Source organism: Falco peregrinus, chromosome 1 (genome assembly GCF_023634155.1).
Source record: "Falco peregrinus isolate bFalPer1 chromosome 1, bFalPer1.pri, whole genome shotgun sequence".
Lineage (NCBI taxonomy): Eukaryota > Metazoa > Chordata > Aves > Falconiformes > Falconidae > Falco > Falco peregrinus.
The window spans coordinates 26,988,155-27,007,424 of NC_073721.1; the positions used below are offsets into that span (position 1 = coordinate 26,988,155).

The 19,270-nt window shown below is 42.6% G+C and overlaps 1 protein-coding gene and 1 long non-coding RNA gene across 2 annotated transcripts in view; one reads left to right on the plus strand and one right to left on the minus strand.

Annotated features, from left to right (window-relative positions):
- The first annotated feature begins 8,331 nt into the window (after positions 1-8,331).
- Positions 8,332-15,019, plus strand: LOC129783022 (uncharacterized). The gene is made up of 2 exons (XR_008745053.1): positions 8,332-12,982; positions 14,583-15,019. It is a non-coding gene; the product is annotated as an uncharacterized LOC129783022 (long non-coding RNA).
- A 410-nt stretch (positions 15,020-15,429) lies between these two features.
- MARCHF5 (membrane associated ring-CH-type finger 5) overlaps positions 15,430-19,270 on the minus strand; it is a 30,041-nt gene continuing 26,200 nt past the window's right edge. Inside the window, exons 5-6 of the mRNA XM_055792558.1 lie at positions 18,932-19,098; positions 15,430-17,729 (exon numbers count right to left, since the gene is read on the minus strand). Coding sequence (XP_055648533.1) covers positions 17,613-17,729; positions 18,932-19,098 — 284 coding nt within the window. The 3' untranslated portion in view covers positions 15,430-17,612. The remainder of the gene's footprint in view (positions 17,730-18,931; positions 19,099-19,270) is intronic.

Below are 19,270 nucleotides of genomic sequence, written 5' to 3' on the forward strand. Positions count from 1 at the left end.
TTAATTTTTTTAGCTCTACATTCTCTACCAAACAGACAGACAGACAGACACACACACACACAGGCAGTTGAGATAATTATTAATTTCAAATTAATGGAGATAATAACTAAATCCTTAAGCTGGCCTAACAACTGGAGTAAATGTGTTGCCTTGTGGTGTGTTGATGGGCCTAGATTATAAAATGCGTATCTTAACAATGGTTTGGCATAGACTGATTAGTAATTTCAAATAATCTTAAATACTGTTGGAATAGCTTAATAGTCCTGGAAGTCTTGTAACATTCATGGATTTTCTTTAATTTGAGATCCGGATGCAGGGTCTCTGTCTTGCATAGAAAGAAACAGAGTCCTGTAGTTTAATAGCTTGTTGGGGTGAGCTTTAATTTGGCAATGTTAGATCTTCTGTGACAGAAATCTGTTACAAAGGTGCTGGTGGAGCTGCCTCGCTATTCCCCAGGAGTCACCATCCACCGTGCAAGCAAATAAATAAACCCCAAGATAACGTGTCTCTACATTTGTAAAGAATGCATTTGCTATGTAATAAATTGATCACTTTCTCTTAAGCTACAGTAAATAATAGACCTTCTCAAAACTGTGTGGAAAGATTTAATATTTCTGGTTGTGCAGCAGCTTAGGAAGAGGTAATTGTTCACAAAATAGACTGCAACACAAAATCAAAACAGAATGTAGACTTTAAACTTTTTCATTAAATAAGACTATAAGGGATAGTACAATCAGCTTAAACCGTTTTACTTATTCTGTTGGTAATTTCTGGTTTATTGAACATTCTGAGGTGCCCTCGTAAGTGATACCGCAGCCGTACTGGCCACAGCGTGCGCAGTCCTGGTAGCCGGGTACTGCAGGGGAGAGACTGCACGGTTTGGGAAGGTGTGAAGGGGATGGATGGTGCTACAGCATCCGGGGACCGACAGCAGCCTGTCGATCGCGGAAGCTGAATTTAGAATGTTTCTTCCTGGTCCTGACGGTGTGAATGGCTGAGGGCGGCCGGAGGGAGGGTGATCCCGTCGTTGCTGGCCTCTCCCAGTCTCGGTGCCTTGGGCAAACGGTGAGGTTCTGTTCCACAGCAGTTCCAGTCTCCTACTCACCCGATCTTTCCTTTTGTTCAAGATATTATTGTTACTACCTTTTCCACGACAGAAAGGACGTTTAAATATATCTCCTCTTTTCCAGTATTTATAGTGCGCTAATTAGTGCCGTTTCCAGCCAGTTACCTGTGCGGCCAGGCACCAGCTGGGGGTGCGTGTGGGGAATCACCTGCCCCATCTAGTCCCGGTCTGCGGAGCGAGCACCAGGACGGGCTGTTCTGGTCATGGTGAGGGAGACTGAAAGACCTAAAGCTGAAATTTTTTTGCCCCTTCTTGAGTCTTTAGAGCTCATGCTTCCCAAAATATTTTTTGACTTGGAAAGTCAAGAAGTGACTTAATTGACAGTAAATACCAAACTCTTCAGTGCCATTTTTACATTAATGAATTTAAGAGTAGGACTGCGTGCTTAATTTGCAGAGGAATGTTCAGGTTCATCATGTCATGCATATTGCGTAATTAATTCCTGCTGTTTGACAAGGTGGGGGTAAGGGAAGACCAGGAAAGGAAGAATTCATTAGTTTGGTTTTGTTTTCTTACCTGTTTTGAATTTTTTTTTTTTTTTAATAAATGCTATGCAAAAGAAGAAATCAATTTCGTAACTTAATTTGTAGAAAGTGGCAATTTTTTAAATGGAGAGTTTAATTTTCACCGCTTGGAAAACCGCATATACTTGAGAACAAAACTGCCAGCTGAAGTGCCGGGCCAGGAGCGCCGCAGCTTTGGGTGGCGCCTGTAGTTAAAGTCCTCCTCGGTGCTACCACGCGGCGGTGGCCGGTGCTCCCCGCAGCAATGTGCAGGGCTGTGCGGCTCGTCCTTCTGCATGAAAATAATTTTCTTCGTTCCGCTGAGGAAAAGCGTGTTTGTACGATTGTACAGAGACAGATTTGAAGAGAAGTTTAAATGCTTAATCGGAGGAAAATAAATCACTGTAAATCGCGGCGGTGGACCAGGCGTGTGCTTTAGGAGGCGCGGGGCTGCGGGGCCGCTCGCCTGGCCACGTTCAGCACCGCGCTCGGCGGCCGGTGCTCCCCGCCCGTCTGCGCCGGTGGCTGCGGCGGGGGGCGCGGGCGGCCGCGGGGCGGGGGCGGTGAGCGGCGGCGGGCGGGGCCGGGGAGGGCGGGGCGAGGGGAAGCGGATGGGCGGGGCCGGGAAGGGCGGGGCGAGGCGAGGGGAAGCGGGTGGGCGGGGCCGGGAGCCCGCGTGCCGCCGGCTTGGGCCCGTGCGGGGGGGAGCTGCAGCCGGGCCGGGGGCCGGGGTGCGCGGGGCAGCATGGCGGCGCTGGGGCGCGGCGGGCTGTGGGTGGGCCTCTGCGAGCAGCGGGGCGTCACGGGCGCCGTTATCTCCCGGCGCCCTCTTTCTTCTTGGGGGTGTCCATGAATTAACGGGGGGTTGATCTGTGGCAGCGCTGAGGGCAGCAAAGGCAGCCGCGGCTCTGCCGTGCGTTGAACGTGCTGATGCCCGTTACGCTGAGGGGAAAGGCCGCACGCACCGGGCCACGGGCATCGCCAGTGGGATTGTCTGCGCTCACCGGCGCTGCCCGCCCCCCCCGGCTCGGGGAGGTGGTGCTGCGGGGTGCGCGGCCCCTCAGGAGCCACCGGCACCCCCGGCCCCTCAGGAGCGGCGGCCGTTCCGCCTCGGCGCCGGTTTCAGGGAGAGCGGCATGCAGGGGGCGGGGGGGGGCAGTGACAGACCCCTCGCTAACGGGGGAAGAAGGAAGGTTGCGTGGGCTGCCGTGGTTCTGGTATTTCCAGCATTTGACATCATGGGGGGCTTGACAGTGAAGTGCGTGTAGTGACAGGGACACACGATACCGCCAGGGCGGAGGGCCACGGGGCCTGTCACGTGCGGGACGCGCCAGCGAGGACGTGTGCGGCTGCGCGATAACCGCCGTGCGATAACTCCTGCGCGATAACCCCTGTGCGATGACCCCGTCACTGGCGCTGGACGTGTGGCTGTGTGATAAGCCCCCGTCACTGGCACTTCCAGGTGCTGGAGAGCAGCGAAGTTGCTGACAGACACACTCTGCTCCAGCCTCTCATGGTAACAGACCTCCACGTCTTCCACCCAACCATCCCCTCGCCTGTCTCTGGGTCCACGTCCTTCTCCCCTGGCCAGTCTCAGTCCTCATCTCGCCCATCTGTCACCACCCTCCTTGGTGCGACCTGTGATCTCCCGGCACCCTGAGCCCTTCCACAGCTCCCGGGCTGTGTGTCACAGATAACACCCACTATCTTTTACCCATTTTTCTCAATGACTGCTCAGTCCCCAGCCTCCTTGTCCCTCATTCACTGCGCCTGTTGTTGAATCCACATTGTACCTTTTGCCTTTGAGTAGGACAGCCTAAGCGAGGAAGACATTTAGCGCTCCGGAGGACAGGCTTTCTGCTTTCAGGCCCAGCTGTACAGCACTGTGGGCAGTGATAAGGCACTAAGACCCATTTATTCTCTTAACGTGGCCCTTTTACACAAGAAACCCTTGGGAAATTCCAGTTCAATTTCACCAAATCCCAACTGAGCAGCTCCAACGTTCAAATTTGCAAGGGGCCTGGGAAGATTATTCATACAAGTCACAAAAGCCACCACCTCAACCACCAAGCTGAAGTTCTCCTTACCACCTTATTTTTAGTTCCCTGCTTCAAACTTTGAGACTGTTGCAGACCTGCAGCATTTTCCCATTAAGTGACCAAACTATCACAGAAGAAATCTTCGATAGTTACTCACTGTGGCCCCAGAGGATGGTGTTTAAAGTTTGACAAGGTTCTCAGCAATTGGAAATGTGGTCTTATTAAAGGAAACACCAGGCGACCTGGTGGCGGGAGCAGGCTTCCTGCGTCAGGTGCGAGTGGAGGAAGACGAAGGATTTCCTTGCAGAGCTCTGTAACTTAAGGCTGACATATCCTTGAACAGAAAGGATCCTGGATGTAAGCCTTCCAAAAGTTTGTACTAATAGTTCTCCCCCTGTCGCTAGACTTTCTCGGCTGGAGGAAGTCTGTGAACACATCGGTATGTGCAGTGAGTGCTGGGGAAAGAGCAGCAATACGAGTCCTCATATTGCAGTAGGTAACTGTCATTAACAGCATACTTAGCACAGTGAATGAAGAACAGAATTACACAGCAATATGGGAATTTTCTGCCCCTTTGTTCTTTGCCATGCAGCAGGAGCTTCTTTTTTCCCTGAGTCAGGCTTACTGTTGGGTGTGAGCATCGCAGGGCTCACCTGGTTGTGGTGGCTTGCTAATACATCTGCTTCGAAGAGATGCCTGGTTTGCACACTGAAAGGATGAACTGCTGCTCCTGTTTTCTGTAATTCTGTCACAGAGAGCAGAAGTTCACATGACTGGTTTAACTTAAGGGTAAGTACAAGGCAATGTGTTTGAAGGAGACAGAAAATGGAGAAGGGACTCTGAATCAGCTGATTTGTATTTAAAGGCTTTATTCTGCTTGCTCTCTCTTTCTAAAAATATTTTTTTTTTCTGGTTTGGAGAGATAAGATATAAATGAAACCCTGGCAAGAAGTGCATAAAATCTGACAGATGAATAAATTGTACTCTCAGAGCTGTAAGCTTGAAAAGAACATTGCAGAGATAATGCATGTTCTTGGCTTGACAGAAGTCCCATCCATTAGAAATATACCCCTATGAAGATTGATCTGAACTTTTGAGCTTTCAATTGAATAATTGCTCTGTGGGATTTGAAATATTTTGAATTATTTAATTTCCCATTCACTGAAACTGAATAACATTGCAGTTGGTGATTTAAAACGTTGTTGAATTAATTATCACATTTTGTTAAAATTCTCTTTTGTCTTTCCTTTGTCAGTTTTTTATTTCAAAGACCTCAGCTAATGCAGAAAGCGTATCATCCCAACAGAGAGGAGACATGAGTCAGAGATTTGTCAGCTTGAATGGCCTTAGACCTACTTATGCGGGCTAACCACTGTGATGCAAGTCTGAAGTGTGATGTTACTTGCATATTAAAGAGCAAGAGGGAGAAAGCTAAAGCTTGCTTCTTCTGACCCTCTCTGCTACAGCCTTTCATGGAGAACAGGTCAGATTCATATACACAGAGCTGTAATAAATTATCTAAACCTAGCAGCAAAGAAAAAGGTGAATTCAGGTACTCAAATGGGGGTGAGTCTGAAGGCGAGTTTTATAGATGACTGCAGCAATCTCATGGTTGTCTTGAGAGAAGCAGGTGTGTGTCTCCATCTTCCTTCACAGCCACCCACCTGGTTGGGCCACTGTCAGGAGCTAGGAGTGGGGAACTGAAACAGCTCCTGCCAGGAAGGACAGCGCAAGCCTTTATGCTGGCTCGGTTAAAGCCATGCCCTTGGACTACACGGGTTTATAGGAAGTCTAATACGATGCTACACACAGTATAAAAAGGATACATGAATCTGTTGTTCCGGCATCTTTCTTCATTCACTTTAGAATTCAGCCTTGTAAATCTAAAGTCTCCTTAAATTCTAGTAATAGTAGTTACTTAAGTAAGACCAATATTTGAATAACAGCGTTCCCCATGAACGTACACTCCACGTGTGACTTCCAAATAGGCAAGCGAAATCTGTACACAAAAAGCCGAGTCAGGCCTTTGACAGAGACTTGCGCTCCTACTCCCTGATGCACCCATGCTCCGAACAGAGAACGGGTGCTGCCAGCTCCTACCCCTTCCAGCAGCACCACATGAGCTCCAGTGCAGTATTTTTGGTAAAAGCTGGTTCAAATATTGATGCCTCAGACCACAGGCAGTGTAAACACCTACGATCTGCCTCATCTCCAAACTGCAAACCAAACACACTACTCATATTAAAAGAAGAAAGGCCTGCAGCCATGCATTGGAGAATACGTGATAGGAAAGGAAATTACACCTGCCAAAGCCTCTTACGGTGCAGCATGTTGGTCTCTAACATTTCAAATTTCAGCTGAAGACAACTTTATCCCTTCTCTGGATCATCTGGCTTATTTTTGTGTCATCCCTCCAATTTTATTTTTCTCTGGCATAATTTATAGCAAGCTATTTATGGGACTAGAATAACTGTCGTCTTGGAGAAGGAACACAGTTCCTCCTGTATACAATGCGGGTTAGAAGGCTGTTAAAAGGTTTCTGTCCCAAAACAGGTAGCAGTATACCTATAGATGAAAGGTGAAAAGATCTGTTTCTTACTTGAGTTTCTTGCCATCCCCTATGCTTGTAATGAGTAGTCTTAAGTTTAATTTCAGGATTCTGTCTTCTTTCTGTTTTGTTTATGCCATGTTGTATACTAAACACCATCAATACACTCAACATGTTCCTTTTTTACATGGACTTCCTATGCCTAATGTTGATGATTATTTTTAGATTATGAGTTATTGCTGTCATATAAATCCCCCAAGACACTGGTTTTCATGTAAAAGGGTAAGCACATTTGTTTTGTTATTGCACTCATCTGCACTTCACTGCACTGGAGCAAAATTTATTTCAGACAAATGGTTCTTACCTATCTTTATGTATCCTTTTATACACTGTTGATTAACTTGAAACATCTTGCAATGAGAGAGAAACTCAACAGGCTAAACAGCAACTACGTCCCACAAATCACCTATCCTTGATAGAATAAGGCATATTTACAATTTATTCAGCAGTGTTTGGTGATTGTATCTACTGAAAAAAACAGCACATGCTCATCACCTTGATACTTGCAGGCAGATTCAAAAAAAATCTCAGCTCAATAGCAGGTGCCCACATGAGGGAAAAAGCAATCTTACCCTAGGATTCAGTCCTCAGATTAAGCACCACCTGCTGTTTTTTGAGAGAGGAGTTATGCCTGGAACACTGCACTTGCATTGTGTCTGCTAACATCAAGGCTTAGCACAGGACAAAAACATCATGAATTTAGCAGAAGTACCAATTCAGATAAGTACAGGCTCAGCTGTTGCTAAATTGGCAATTATAACTAGATAGCCTCTGCTCCCCCACCATCATCATTGTCGGTGCTGGAAGTTTTGTCTCAGTTCAGTGAGTATTCTGTTTTGGAAGCTCTCATTTGTCTTCTGTTTGACAGCTTACAGTGATTTTGTTTAGCTGTACTGATGAACTGCTGGTGAATGGAAAAAGCTCCAACCACCAGAGACATGAGGATTAGCCAAAATCTACAATTCCTACACAGCTGGAAAATTGGGAGATTAACTATAAAAGGACTTAACCAGAATGTAAGATCACATCATCTGAAATACTGCATGTGTTTGGGATTGAAAATCCATACCTGACTATCCTTATCTCTGACCTTTAAAAGTAACTTTCCAGCACAACCATAGCCATGGGCAGGAGCAGCAGGGGCCGGAAGAAGAAAACAAAAGTGCTGGCAAGTCCTAGTGTTTTACCTGCTGGGGGCCTAGATCTGCTTTAAGATATGCAGAATTTTAGAATTCCAGCATCTGCTCTAGGCTTACATTGCAACCACAGCTGTGATAAGGAGAGATGATCTTGTTTTAGACATGGTATGAAATCTGTGTGTCTTTTCTGCCAAGCAGTTGGTACGGTTCCAGAATGCTGCTCTCATTTACATCTTTTGTTATTTTGCAGACTCTGATGCTAACCTGGCCTCTGGAAAGCTGTTGTGCTGTAGTCTGTCTTCATTTTGGTGTTACAGGCTTATAAGGCACCCCTAAAGATAGATTTTAAAATAAAAATATTGTACCTGCTGGGGAAAAAGAAAAAAAAGCTCACGAAGCTCGTTCAAGAGAGACGAGTCCCAACCCCACCCTTACTTGAAGCAGGTAACAGCTAACTCGGCTGTCTGCACTTCGGCTGTGCTTCCCCCTTACAGCGATAGCAGAGGGCACCCTGTGCCCTTTCTGCCTTTGACTCACGGGCCTTTCCCCTGTCCAAGGAGAACTGGACTTGGCTTCCCTCCCGGAGGAGGACGGGCACCATTCTGCCAGCCTGGCTCCACTGCAAAGTCACGACTTTCAGGTCAACCCAAAGCTCTGTAGTTGCCCAGTGCCCCAAGAAAGGACCCCTGGTGCAGGTATGCAAGAAGGTGGCACCACCTCAGGTCTGCAGATCTCTTTTTTGTTAAGCGTCATTAAATATGGGAAAGAGGCTCTCAGCCCAGCTCCGAGCTTTCTTCCAGCAGTCCTTACACCTATCCTGCTGCTTGCACTGGGAGCAGGTTATGCCTACTGCCTGGATGAGCTGTTAGCAGCAAGCGGTGCTCAGGCCCCAGGACAGGGGCACCTGCTGTGGACTGCAAGTGTTCCCTGTGGAGGCAACGGAGCCTGAAGCATCCGGGTCTCACCCAGAAGAATCCTCTAGCATCCAGCAATCACACAGAGCAGGAACGGGCAAAGTGCAGTACAAATCTGAAATACCAGGTGGCATTATCTGTGGTTCCTTCCATCACAAAGTTGCTCTGTGTGCATCTGCTCACCCAGCAAAGACCATACTTGAGCTGTGTAACTGCACCTTAAACCAGCTGAAATTTCATCTGCAAGAACATTTCAGCTGTGACAAATTTGTCCAATACGCTTGAGAAATCCCACTCCTCCATTGGGATTGGCGAGTTTATGTTGTCAAGTGGTTGCTTTGTTTCTATAGATAGATAAGGGAATTTGTCTGTAGGACTTTGGGACTGAAAAGAAGTGACCCTGCCGTCATTGCCTGTAGCATCTCTCACACTTCAGTCACTCGCTGATTTCGTTTCCTCAAGTGATTCTTCACATCCTCTAGCTTTTCAGCTATCTTCAACCAGGTGAGACCCCTGCACAAGACTAAGAGAAGCGTTTGAAAGGCAGGATGGCCAATACAGTACACTCTGGTATTTTGCTTGTTTTGGTATCAGTATTGAGCAAAAAAGCAGATTTTGGGGTGTGTGGGTCTAAGTACAAAATGATTATAGATGTTTCCTTTTTTAATGCTAATATACTTTAAAAGACAAAATTAACTACATGCACTACTCAAGACATAGCACCAAGTTCACTTGTTAGTAGAATTTAATTTCATTGTACGCTCTTCCCATCCTTCTGCTTCCCTACCTACTGGACAGCGAGTATCAAGTCTTGTTACTGCATTTGGATAGCAATACTGTTCGGCTACTCCACAAGTTAGTTTGTAAAGAAAGAGACCTGACTTTCAAAAAAGGGTTGTTAGAGAAAAAAAAAAGATATTTTCAGGCCATCTATTTACATCTCAAAAACGCAGTAAGAATCTGCTTTTGGAATACAGGAAATGTTAGGATGCAAAAATACACCACTCACTTTTGGAGTCTGCTTACCACATGCCACATAATTGTGGTGTATATTGATTTATCCTAATTACATGTCAGTATATTTATTTGCTTTCTGACTGGAGCAGAACTGCTACATACTGAATTCAGCTTGCTTATGGCTTTTGCGCCTTTCCTGTGGTGCACAGTATCACAAACCTTGTGCTTTTAGAAACAGAACCAGAACAAAACTAAAATACATGATCCAAGCTGCACATCATGGCTGGTGTATAAATACTCAGTTTCACCTGGTCGTATTCATATGTATGCAAATGTGTTTTAACATTAGCTCAGTGGCTGCCATTCATAAGAACATATTTTAGGTGCAAGAAAAGGATGACTTCGCTTCCCAGATTATGATTATGCAGCTGCTGGAAGGGATGAATTCCAGTCTATACACTGCTTTCTAAAACACTTGTGTTAATTTGCTCCTCAGTAATATCCAGATGTAACTAATTACCCTGTAATGAGGCTCCTAAAGCTGACCCTCTAACAGGCTTTGGAAGATGTCCAGCTTATTACACGGAATGATTTGGCTTGACTTTCCTTGAACTCCTCATACATGGATGCCATAAATGGTCGTGTTCCTCAGCAATGATGCATCCTAAGGGTGGTAACAAGGACAAACAGGATGACTATGGAAGACATTCTGCTCGTCAACGGCAGGTTTGCAAAGAGTTACTTACATAACATCTGAACGCCAGCTGCACTCAATGAGGACTTTGGCTATGGTTTTGACAGTAAGAAGCTTGCAAAGTTAGTTAATACATGCATCTCACACAGTTTTGGAAGGTGTCAACAAGATTGTTTCCCATTCTAACGATCTCCTATAACTACACAATCTGCAACTGCAGTTTTCCACACAGGGATTTTTCCCGATCTTGGTACTTCGCTAAAAAGACTGAGGCACGGAGAGCTCACTGCTACAACCCCCGTGGCATTGATCTTTGCTGAGGACGTACTCAAGATTCATGCTTGGTCAAGAAAGACCCCATGATGCTTAGATTTTTGAGGAGACAAGATGATCCCTGGCATCTAGAACAGTTTCCATGGTGCGTCACTGGAATCACCTCTAAAAAGTCTCCACAGACGCCACTCGTAAAGCTGGTTTATGTTTTTCTTGGTCCTAATCTGTAGATTAGGTCAAAATATTTCTGCGGGCTGCTACTGACTGCACTCAAGTGCTATATGAGGGGATTCAATCACACAGTGTATGTCACTTAGCTCAGCAAGAACTGAAATGCTTTGAGCAGGAGTTGCCAAGAGGAATGTTATGGACTGTCTGATCACCTACTCCAACTCTATCCAAAGTAGCTTCAGACCTGAAGGCTCAGAAATACACATACATTTTCTGTCATTGGGCGTTTAAGTAGCTATATGTAACTGTTCTAAATGTATTTAAAAACAGAAAATGAGTGTAATGAAGAACACCATCTATTAACCAGAGCTTTCGCTTGTAGGCTTCTTTAGAAAGGCAAATAGAACAATTCTGTTCATAAAGAATCTACAGCTGAACAAAGAAATGCCAGTGCCCATGCTTCTGCAAGCAGCGGTGAATTTACTCCTTACGTCAGCGCGCATGGGAAAAGCAGCCTAGTTACCAGTAAGGTGGTATGTGACATAAATACATAGCACAGTTCTGTGTCTGCGGTAGGAGACGGGGGGTTGTAATGTGGGAAGGTCAGTTGCATTGCGTGGTATTTAATTCATGCCAAGTGGAAAGCACTTTCATTTTTGTAGTCACAATTTAACAACGCTCTGGGGTAGAGAACCCTGCGGTTAAAACATACCACTACTTTTGAAAAAGAAACTACCCGCAGAACAACAAAACACTGCTTTGCATTTTAAAAGGTACCAAAGAATTTAAGAAAAAGCCGAAACCTTTGTTTAATGAAGTACAGACTGAATTATCCTTATAGGTTAGCAACCATTTTCTGTGCCCCCCTCAGAAGTCAAAGAATTGCTGTGGTGTCGGTTATGAGAAATCCCTCCAGCCCTTCACAGCCTGGTACTGAGGGAATTTGGTCCAAATCACAGACTCAGTATGTCAAAATGACATTTTTCTACCTCTGAAATTACTTCCAGTTTTTATTCCTTCAATCCCCCCTCTCCAAAAGGCTTTCATCATGTAACCCACATTCCATAAAGCTTCTGCAATGCTTCTCATCCAGCGGGAGTGATTATTGTTATGTACATTTAACTAACATCTGTCTTGGATTAGAAAAAAACAAAGTAACAATCCTTGAAACTCAAGTGTGAATATAGCGGGGAAACAGGACTTCCCTCCAGCACCGGGGCCTTGGTTGGAAGAGTAATGCTGCAAACCATGACTAGTAACAAACTCAGAATTGCCTGTGGGATCTTAATCTATAAATATGCAAGGGAGGTAAGGTGGTAGAGATCTTCTGTCAAGTTACTCATACGCTTGTGAACCAGCTATCATTTTGCTGCAGAAAACACAAAACCTCTTGATTTTCATCAAGAAAGTTTTTGATCTGTGCTACCTTATATATTCTACCTTCTGTTTGTGAGAAGCACCTGGAAAACTGGTAGGGGGAGGCTCTTCCAGAGATAGTGGGTGGGGGCATTAGCTTCTTGTGATGATTCATGGCAGAGAAATGACAGTTACTCACAAAATAGTCCTTAGGCATAAATAATTGGTGTTCCTTTACCAGCTCCCATTAGCTACAGCTAAGAGTTACCGAGCTGAAGTAAGAGTGGAGGAGCAATTCAAAAACACCCAAAACATCACGCTGTGCATGCCATATCACAGACTGGTCTGAAGGCAGAAGTTGCTGCCTTTTTTTTTTTTTTTTTTCTTTTCTCCCCCGCCCCCTTCAATAAGCATACTACTTCCTATGGAACAACTGCTTAGGCAATTGCTTTTCCATGGCTTAGTCATCCAGCATTAAATGAGGTGCTGGCAAGATATGTTTTGACAGGTGCTGCTGAGCTGTTCAGTTGAAGCAGTTTCAAGTCATGTCTGCTATTTGCTTTTAGTAATTCTGGAATGGATTTTTTTTTTTCTACTGAACTACTTAGTTTAGTACAACCAGAAATAACTGCTTTAAGCTCACAGTATTCAGAGGTGCAAAAGCAATTAAACATGCAGAACACATGAATGGACAAAGGCCACAGATCTTCAAAACTTCTTGAAGCACAGGGGCCATGATCTAATGGAGAGAGTTCATCACTGTTTTTTTTCACTTGCAGTAATATTCTCTTTGGACACTTGTCTTGTGACTGTTGCCTTTCTGGAAAGTGAGCTCTATTACTCAAGCTCTTGAATAAGGCATTGCAATAAATTAATAAAGCCGACCCTGGACTTCTATAAATTAGTAAAGCAGAAAGAATCTGAATGGTTGAAATGCTGGGCAAACTCTGGCACAAATACTTCTAGTTTTACAGCTCATTCCAGCAGAGCAACCTGCTAAGCAGCAATGAAGAAGGAAGTCTTGGCCTCAGTGCCCACAAGAATTGAACCAACTCATTAAGGAACATCGGCTTCTGATTTCCCCAGGTTATGCTGGAATTTATTGAAACAGACTAAAGTGGGCATCTTACCCCAAACCACAGCAAGTGAGACAACACTACTGGGAGACAATGTGCCTCTTCAGTCAACAGGGTTAGATGATGGTAAGTTTGGGTACTGAGGGGCTGTGAGGATGAGGACGTACAGCCAGATTCAGTGGTATATTCCAAGTATGTATTTACCTCATTGAATTAAATATCAAAGAGTTTATGTGGTTTCTTGAAACAGTTGAAGTTTCGCCCTCCCCCCCCAGAAAACCCAGGTAGAAACAGTAAGAATAAGTTGTCAATAAGTCATGGTAAACGCAGGGTCAAGGTCACAGGTTAAGGAAATGGAGCTAAGTCAGCAAGACAGCAACAGCTGAATTCCTCAAATATCAAAGTGAAAAAAATTTAAGGCACTTAGGTTACTGAAGAAGAAAGTACATAACTAACACTGCACAGCCTTAATATTTTTAGGTCATCTTAAATACTGCCTGCACCAAATTTATGTAGTTGACAAAACTGTAGATTGATCCTGACAGTGTGGAGTAGCATGACAGATTAAACTTGCCTCAGTCCTAGCAAGAACCATTTTCCAGTATATTGCTGTTCACATGTATGTACTTATCTACAGCCAAGAAAACTTTCAGTACAATTTTTTATTTACATATATATACACAAATATACTCAAATTAAGAAAAACTTCGGAAAATTCCAGACAAATGGTTCCCATAAGCAGTTCCTCTCCCAGGCTAATGCACTAGTTAACTGTCAACTTTCTCAAAGTTTCTTACAATCTAACAACTGCCATCCCAACCACATAGCCACACATCCCTCTCTTTTGAGAAAAAATAAGAGGAAAATTCAGGTGAGTAACACCTGTGTGCCAAAGCAGAATCACTTCCATTTTAATCACCCTTCAAAACTAGAACATCTTCTCAAACTGCACAAGAACTAATCAATAATCAACTGCTTTTTGGGTTTGGATATTAAGTTCTGTGACTTTGCAAGGGTGCAGAGGAAGGGGCCTGTCAGTGAGAGGACAACTGCTAAGACTTTTTCAAAATTACCTAGCTTTTACCTATGATCCTATCAACCCCACCCCAGCATGTTTTTTTGAAAAACCAAACAAAACCAGCAACCAAAAATCACATCAACACAAAGTTTGGTAGCAGTTGCCAACCAGAAAAGAATTCCAAAACCAGACTCATTAGTAAAACTGGTAGTCATACTTCAAAATTGCAATGTGTTAGCACAGCATTTCTTAGGAGAACAGATAACATGACTGTAGTCAATGATGCATTAAATGACTTGGCTAAGCTCTTCAAAAAATAAAAATGCAAATAGAAAGTGCTAAGGACACAGAACATTAAATACAGGGTTCCAAAAGCAAGACTGGTGCAACAGTAAATGGATCTATGATGTCTGTAGTTCTTCTCCCAGTCCTCTCAATCAGTAAAAACCACTATACAAAGTGACATATTTGTCTGCGGTTAAAAACCTTCCCAAAAAGCAGCTAGTAAAATGCTGCTCCAAACAACCCTCAAACATCCACTCCATAAACTTGTCCAAGTTCCACAGTATCCATTTTAAAAGGGGGAATCCTCACAGCTGCCATGATAAACATTACACAGCTGAAAACCTACTAAGAACTGTCTCCTCAAAATAGATAATTCTGACTCAAGTCAGAATACCTAAGCATGTCTTTTTTTTACAAGTACAGAACTACTCTAAATACTGGAGAGGCCTTAAACAGCTACACAATTGGATCCTCCTCTGACAATCAAACCAAGGCAGACAGCTAACCTCTGAGAAACAAATCCAGATGAGGAAGGAATTAAATACTTCAAACCAGACAACTCATGGACATTGTTACAAGGAAAGAGGATGCAGGAAAGAACCCCCATTCAAACAAGAAGTCACGAGAAGGACAATAGGGCTCCAGAGAGGAGAGGAGAGAGAGAAGGGGAGAAGCACCTCCTGTATATTTACATAATCACAGCTCTCAGGTAAGTTGTGCCTTTATGTTGATGTAATAGAAAGCTAAGAGAAACTTAGTTACAGGTAAGAAAGTACACTTAAAAATGCTAGATAACATTTCCTATTCCTTGTTCTGAAAGTAATGGGACATAAATTAGCCATTAGGAGAAAAAAACAAAACAAACAACTTCCTACAGCCAGTGTTATCTTTCTCAATGAAGAGGGATCAGTGTATTCCCCAAATAAATGCTGCACGTCAGCCAACCCAGAGATACGTAATAACTCCCAACCCTGGTTCTGTATTACCAGCAGTTGTTTGTGTTGCAACGATTTCTTTTGCTTTGCATGTTTGAGAAATGTATTCCCCTACATCATTTATCGATCACTAGAGAGGAAAAGAAAAAAAAGATAAGAAACATAAATGTAAGTTTAGAGTCTTAGAGTAATTATTTCTTCATCCCCAAGATATTTCTTTAGCTATCAACCTAGAATTGATTATATAAATTCTTAGATATACATTAAAACCGAACACATTTTTCATTCAGAAGTTTTTGCTACAGGCTTTTGTTCAACTGACAAAATACACTAGGGAGCGTAAAAAATATTTATTCAACCTAATTCAATGTAACTATAATTTGCAATACTTAAAAACAAGATTTACAGAGTAATGACCTTCTGCCAATCAGGTGAAATCATTTTATCATCCATACAGTTATTTTTATAATTTTATTTTTACAATAGCTTTAACTTCCAGAGGAGACAATTAGCTTTCCAATGGAACCAGTTTCAAACCCACTAGTTTCATCATTCAATTCTTCATAAGACTTTAAAAACAAGTAATAAATTGCTTGGAAATATATACAGTGAAGACCACTGAAAAGCTGTTTTCTTGAAATGAGGAATTCTGTAAGAAATACATATTATATTGTTTCAAGACTATCTTACAGAAAGCAGCAACATTCAGAGGTTGCTACTCTATTTAGAGTTTTGTATAAAAGTGAGCCCACCAAGACAAATATAATCAGCAGACTTACAAGATTATAGTAATTCTTCAGTTACAGCAAGAACCTCAAAAGTATTTGATATTGATTGAATGTATAATTTTCCGTATCTGTATAGTTTTTGAATACTAGTTGGCCATTATATACACTTTTGTACAGTTCTAAAATATTACATCTCGGTAATTAAGATAAACATACTATAGAAAAGGTACCATATTTTGAATTTCTCAAACATACATTATTGCAGTCAAATATGAAGTCCATTCTGCATTTACTTTTCTGGTGAAAAGAAATATTTACTTATGAGTAATTCCACTAAAAGATGTTTTAAACCTTTCTCCATGCATTTGACATACTAATATGAACAAGAAAAAAACAAAAACCCCACAACTCTGAGAAAAACAAACAAACTGTTGTTAAGAAAAAACTTCAAGTACTCAATCTAGTTTAGGTCTGGTATGAGTATTAAACGGCCATATTATGTTTGTCAAAATTTAACTTAACACCACAGTTAATTTCTGTTGAAATTAAGTTTATGAATACATCAGATAACTGAAGTGCTAATGTCTCCCTCAGCTGGCTCCTTTGAACATACAACAGTAAAGCTTACTGTATAAATAAACGTAGTTTATTACGCATTTAAGATTTATCCTTCAGTCCTTTACAGAATGGAGCCAAGTTGTCTTAAGAGCGTTTAGCCTGCTGGTTACATCCCACGCTCAGATTAGACACCCAAGGTGTAACGTGGCCCGTCCTGCCAGTCCTTCCACTAGAGCTGGTATGGGCAGAAGGGAGCCCAGTCCTGGTACGGAGCTCATTACGCACCCAGGTCTGGAAGTTCAGAAGGATGCCCTCATCTCTCAGTTTAAGTGTAGCTTTAGTGACCAGTGTTGTTTCCTCACACTTCTACTGCTCTTTGTACTTGTACAGGTATTTACATAAAAGGAACATGAAAACTAAACAAGTGCTCCAATACTTAGCTACAAAATCAGCAACAGAAACTTACTTCCCCCATGTAATTATTTTACTGTGGAGGAAAAAAATGCTGTTGAGCACCAGTTACAAAACAGTAAGAGAGCCATGGGAAAATAACAACAGGCACTGCAGAAGATAGAACAGGACAAAAAAATATTACCAGTAACAAAATAGTCACCTGGAAGCCATGCTGATTCCAACACCTAGTACTCAGGTGGCTAAAGCTGACACAAGTCCTGTAGAGAGTGATCTATCTTCTGCTTTCTCTGACCAGTCATTTGAGTATTTTACACTCCCTGTTTAATACCAGCAAAACCCAAGGAAATTGTTGACTGATGTCCCAGTTTCTTCTCGTTGGTAATGACTCACATCTCCTTTCTAAAAAAAATTCCCTTCACTGGGTGAAATGCTGAACTGGATGATAGCAGTGGGTATGAAAACATGTACAGAAAAGGCATTTAGATATAGCCTACATTAACTACACAATTTAAAAATGTTCTTGTTCTGTAGTTGATGCCTTTTTTTTCCTCATTCAGCATACTGGCTCAAAGAAAATAATTCAGAACCCTGTTGCTCAACAGAAATACCCAAAAATAATGAAAGCCAAGTCACATTCTTAGGTTCAGTGATTGCTGAAAGGATTTACCCTGCCACAAGACAGCGCTTTATTGTATTTTAAGAAAAAGAAACAGGAGCAGCGACTTATCACAATTCTCCACTACTGTGCAGTAATGATGGAACCAATACAACATGGAAACCTGTTAGGTGAGACTGTATGGCATCTGGAGATCACAGCCTTATGCTCCTTCTTGCTCAGGATAATTTAAAATTTTGCGGTGAGCTTGGCGCAAATATTGCTGCTGTTTGAAGTAAACCTTAAAAGCTCCTTTTATGGCAACAAAGGCAATTCCACCCTGAAATAAAAAGATATTTTGAAAACCTGCACAGTTCAGTGTCATATCATTGCAAGTGTTCTTTTAGGAATTTCTGGTCAAAGAAGATTTGTTTTCTAATCATACAGCATTTTCTTTTGAAGTTTAGCTAATTAGGACAATTCCAAATGAGTATTTCAAAGCTTTCTGTCACAATGCACTATTACAGAGGTTAATGTTTCTTAAAGGGATTACATACCAGATCTATAAAACCTTTTGAAAGCTTTTATTTGCTTGGAAGTCTGACAAATATTCTAAAAAAAAAATAGATCAAAATACATCCTATTTAAAGAACAAAGTAAAATGCAGGTATCTATCTATCCACTTTCCTCCCTTCTCTGCCTATATATATACATGGCACAAGAAATAACACGAACTACTGTTCTATAATCAGACTGTCAAAAAGACCACTTGCCAGAAGCAAGTGTGGAGTGAAATAAAATCTGCTTTTTGTGAAACAATTTCTTAAAGTTTTAGAATATGTTTATCTTAAGTCTTCAAAATAAGAAGAGACACTAAGAAGCCTTAAGTCTGCATGAATGGCTGTAATATCATTGTTTCTTCCATATGGAAGACAGGGGTGCATAGACAAGTTGAAATTGAAAACAGGGTCTGAAGTGACGGCCAGATGACCAGTGATACCCTCTGACCAAACTCTGTGTGCTTCCCCTTGAAAGGCTGCAAGCCAGAGAGGTTATTCACAAAGGAGAAGACTGTCTCCTCTTTGCCCTTCCCTCTCTCCATTCAGCTTCTCTGGAGTTTATTTTTCTCTCCTTAATAAAATAAGTAACAAGAGGATTCTCTCAAAGAATTAGCAAACAGAAGCTAGTATGAAGAAGCTGTAATATAAACCCCATTCTTCCCTTGCAGAGACTGTTCTTACAAGATGCTGGTTCCTCATTGCCATTATGACCCTTAATTACTGCCAAGGTCTGCCTAGTACAGTACCAGATACGAGTTTCAGCCTTGTCTTAAATTGAGACTAATTTCAGTCATAAGGACAAAGTTTCTCACACTTGATGCCTGTCCACCACCAAGACAAAAACCCTCTTCCCTTAATCAAATGCCACTCAAGGTCTAGATCAATTTATGTTCCTTTTTACTTTGCCTCCTTCCCCCCACAACACACCCCTTCATATTCCCATATTATAGTAATGTATGAAACAAAGAATACTGAATCTTACCAAGATTGTCCTTTGTAAATTTGAGTTAACACTGCTGAACATCAGCTTGCCAACTATTGTGGCAATAGTAGGGAAAACTAGAGCTCCGCATAGAATACGTGTAGCAGAGACATGATCTGCCAAGGGGTTGGCCTCTGCTGGAATACGAGGAACAGGACATCCAATGCCTAAAGGGATAAAAGTGGGGGAAGAAAAGATCAAATAGCCACTACCTCAAAGAGAACACAGAAACCACACTAGTGCCTACCCCCTACTCCATTACAAATCTATAGCCCAATTACTTTTGGGGAACTATTTCCTCTTCTCAGTGAATATTCTGTTTCCATTGAATGGCTGTAT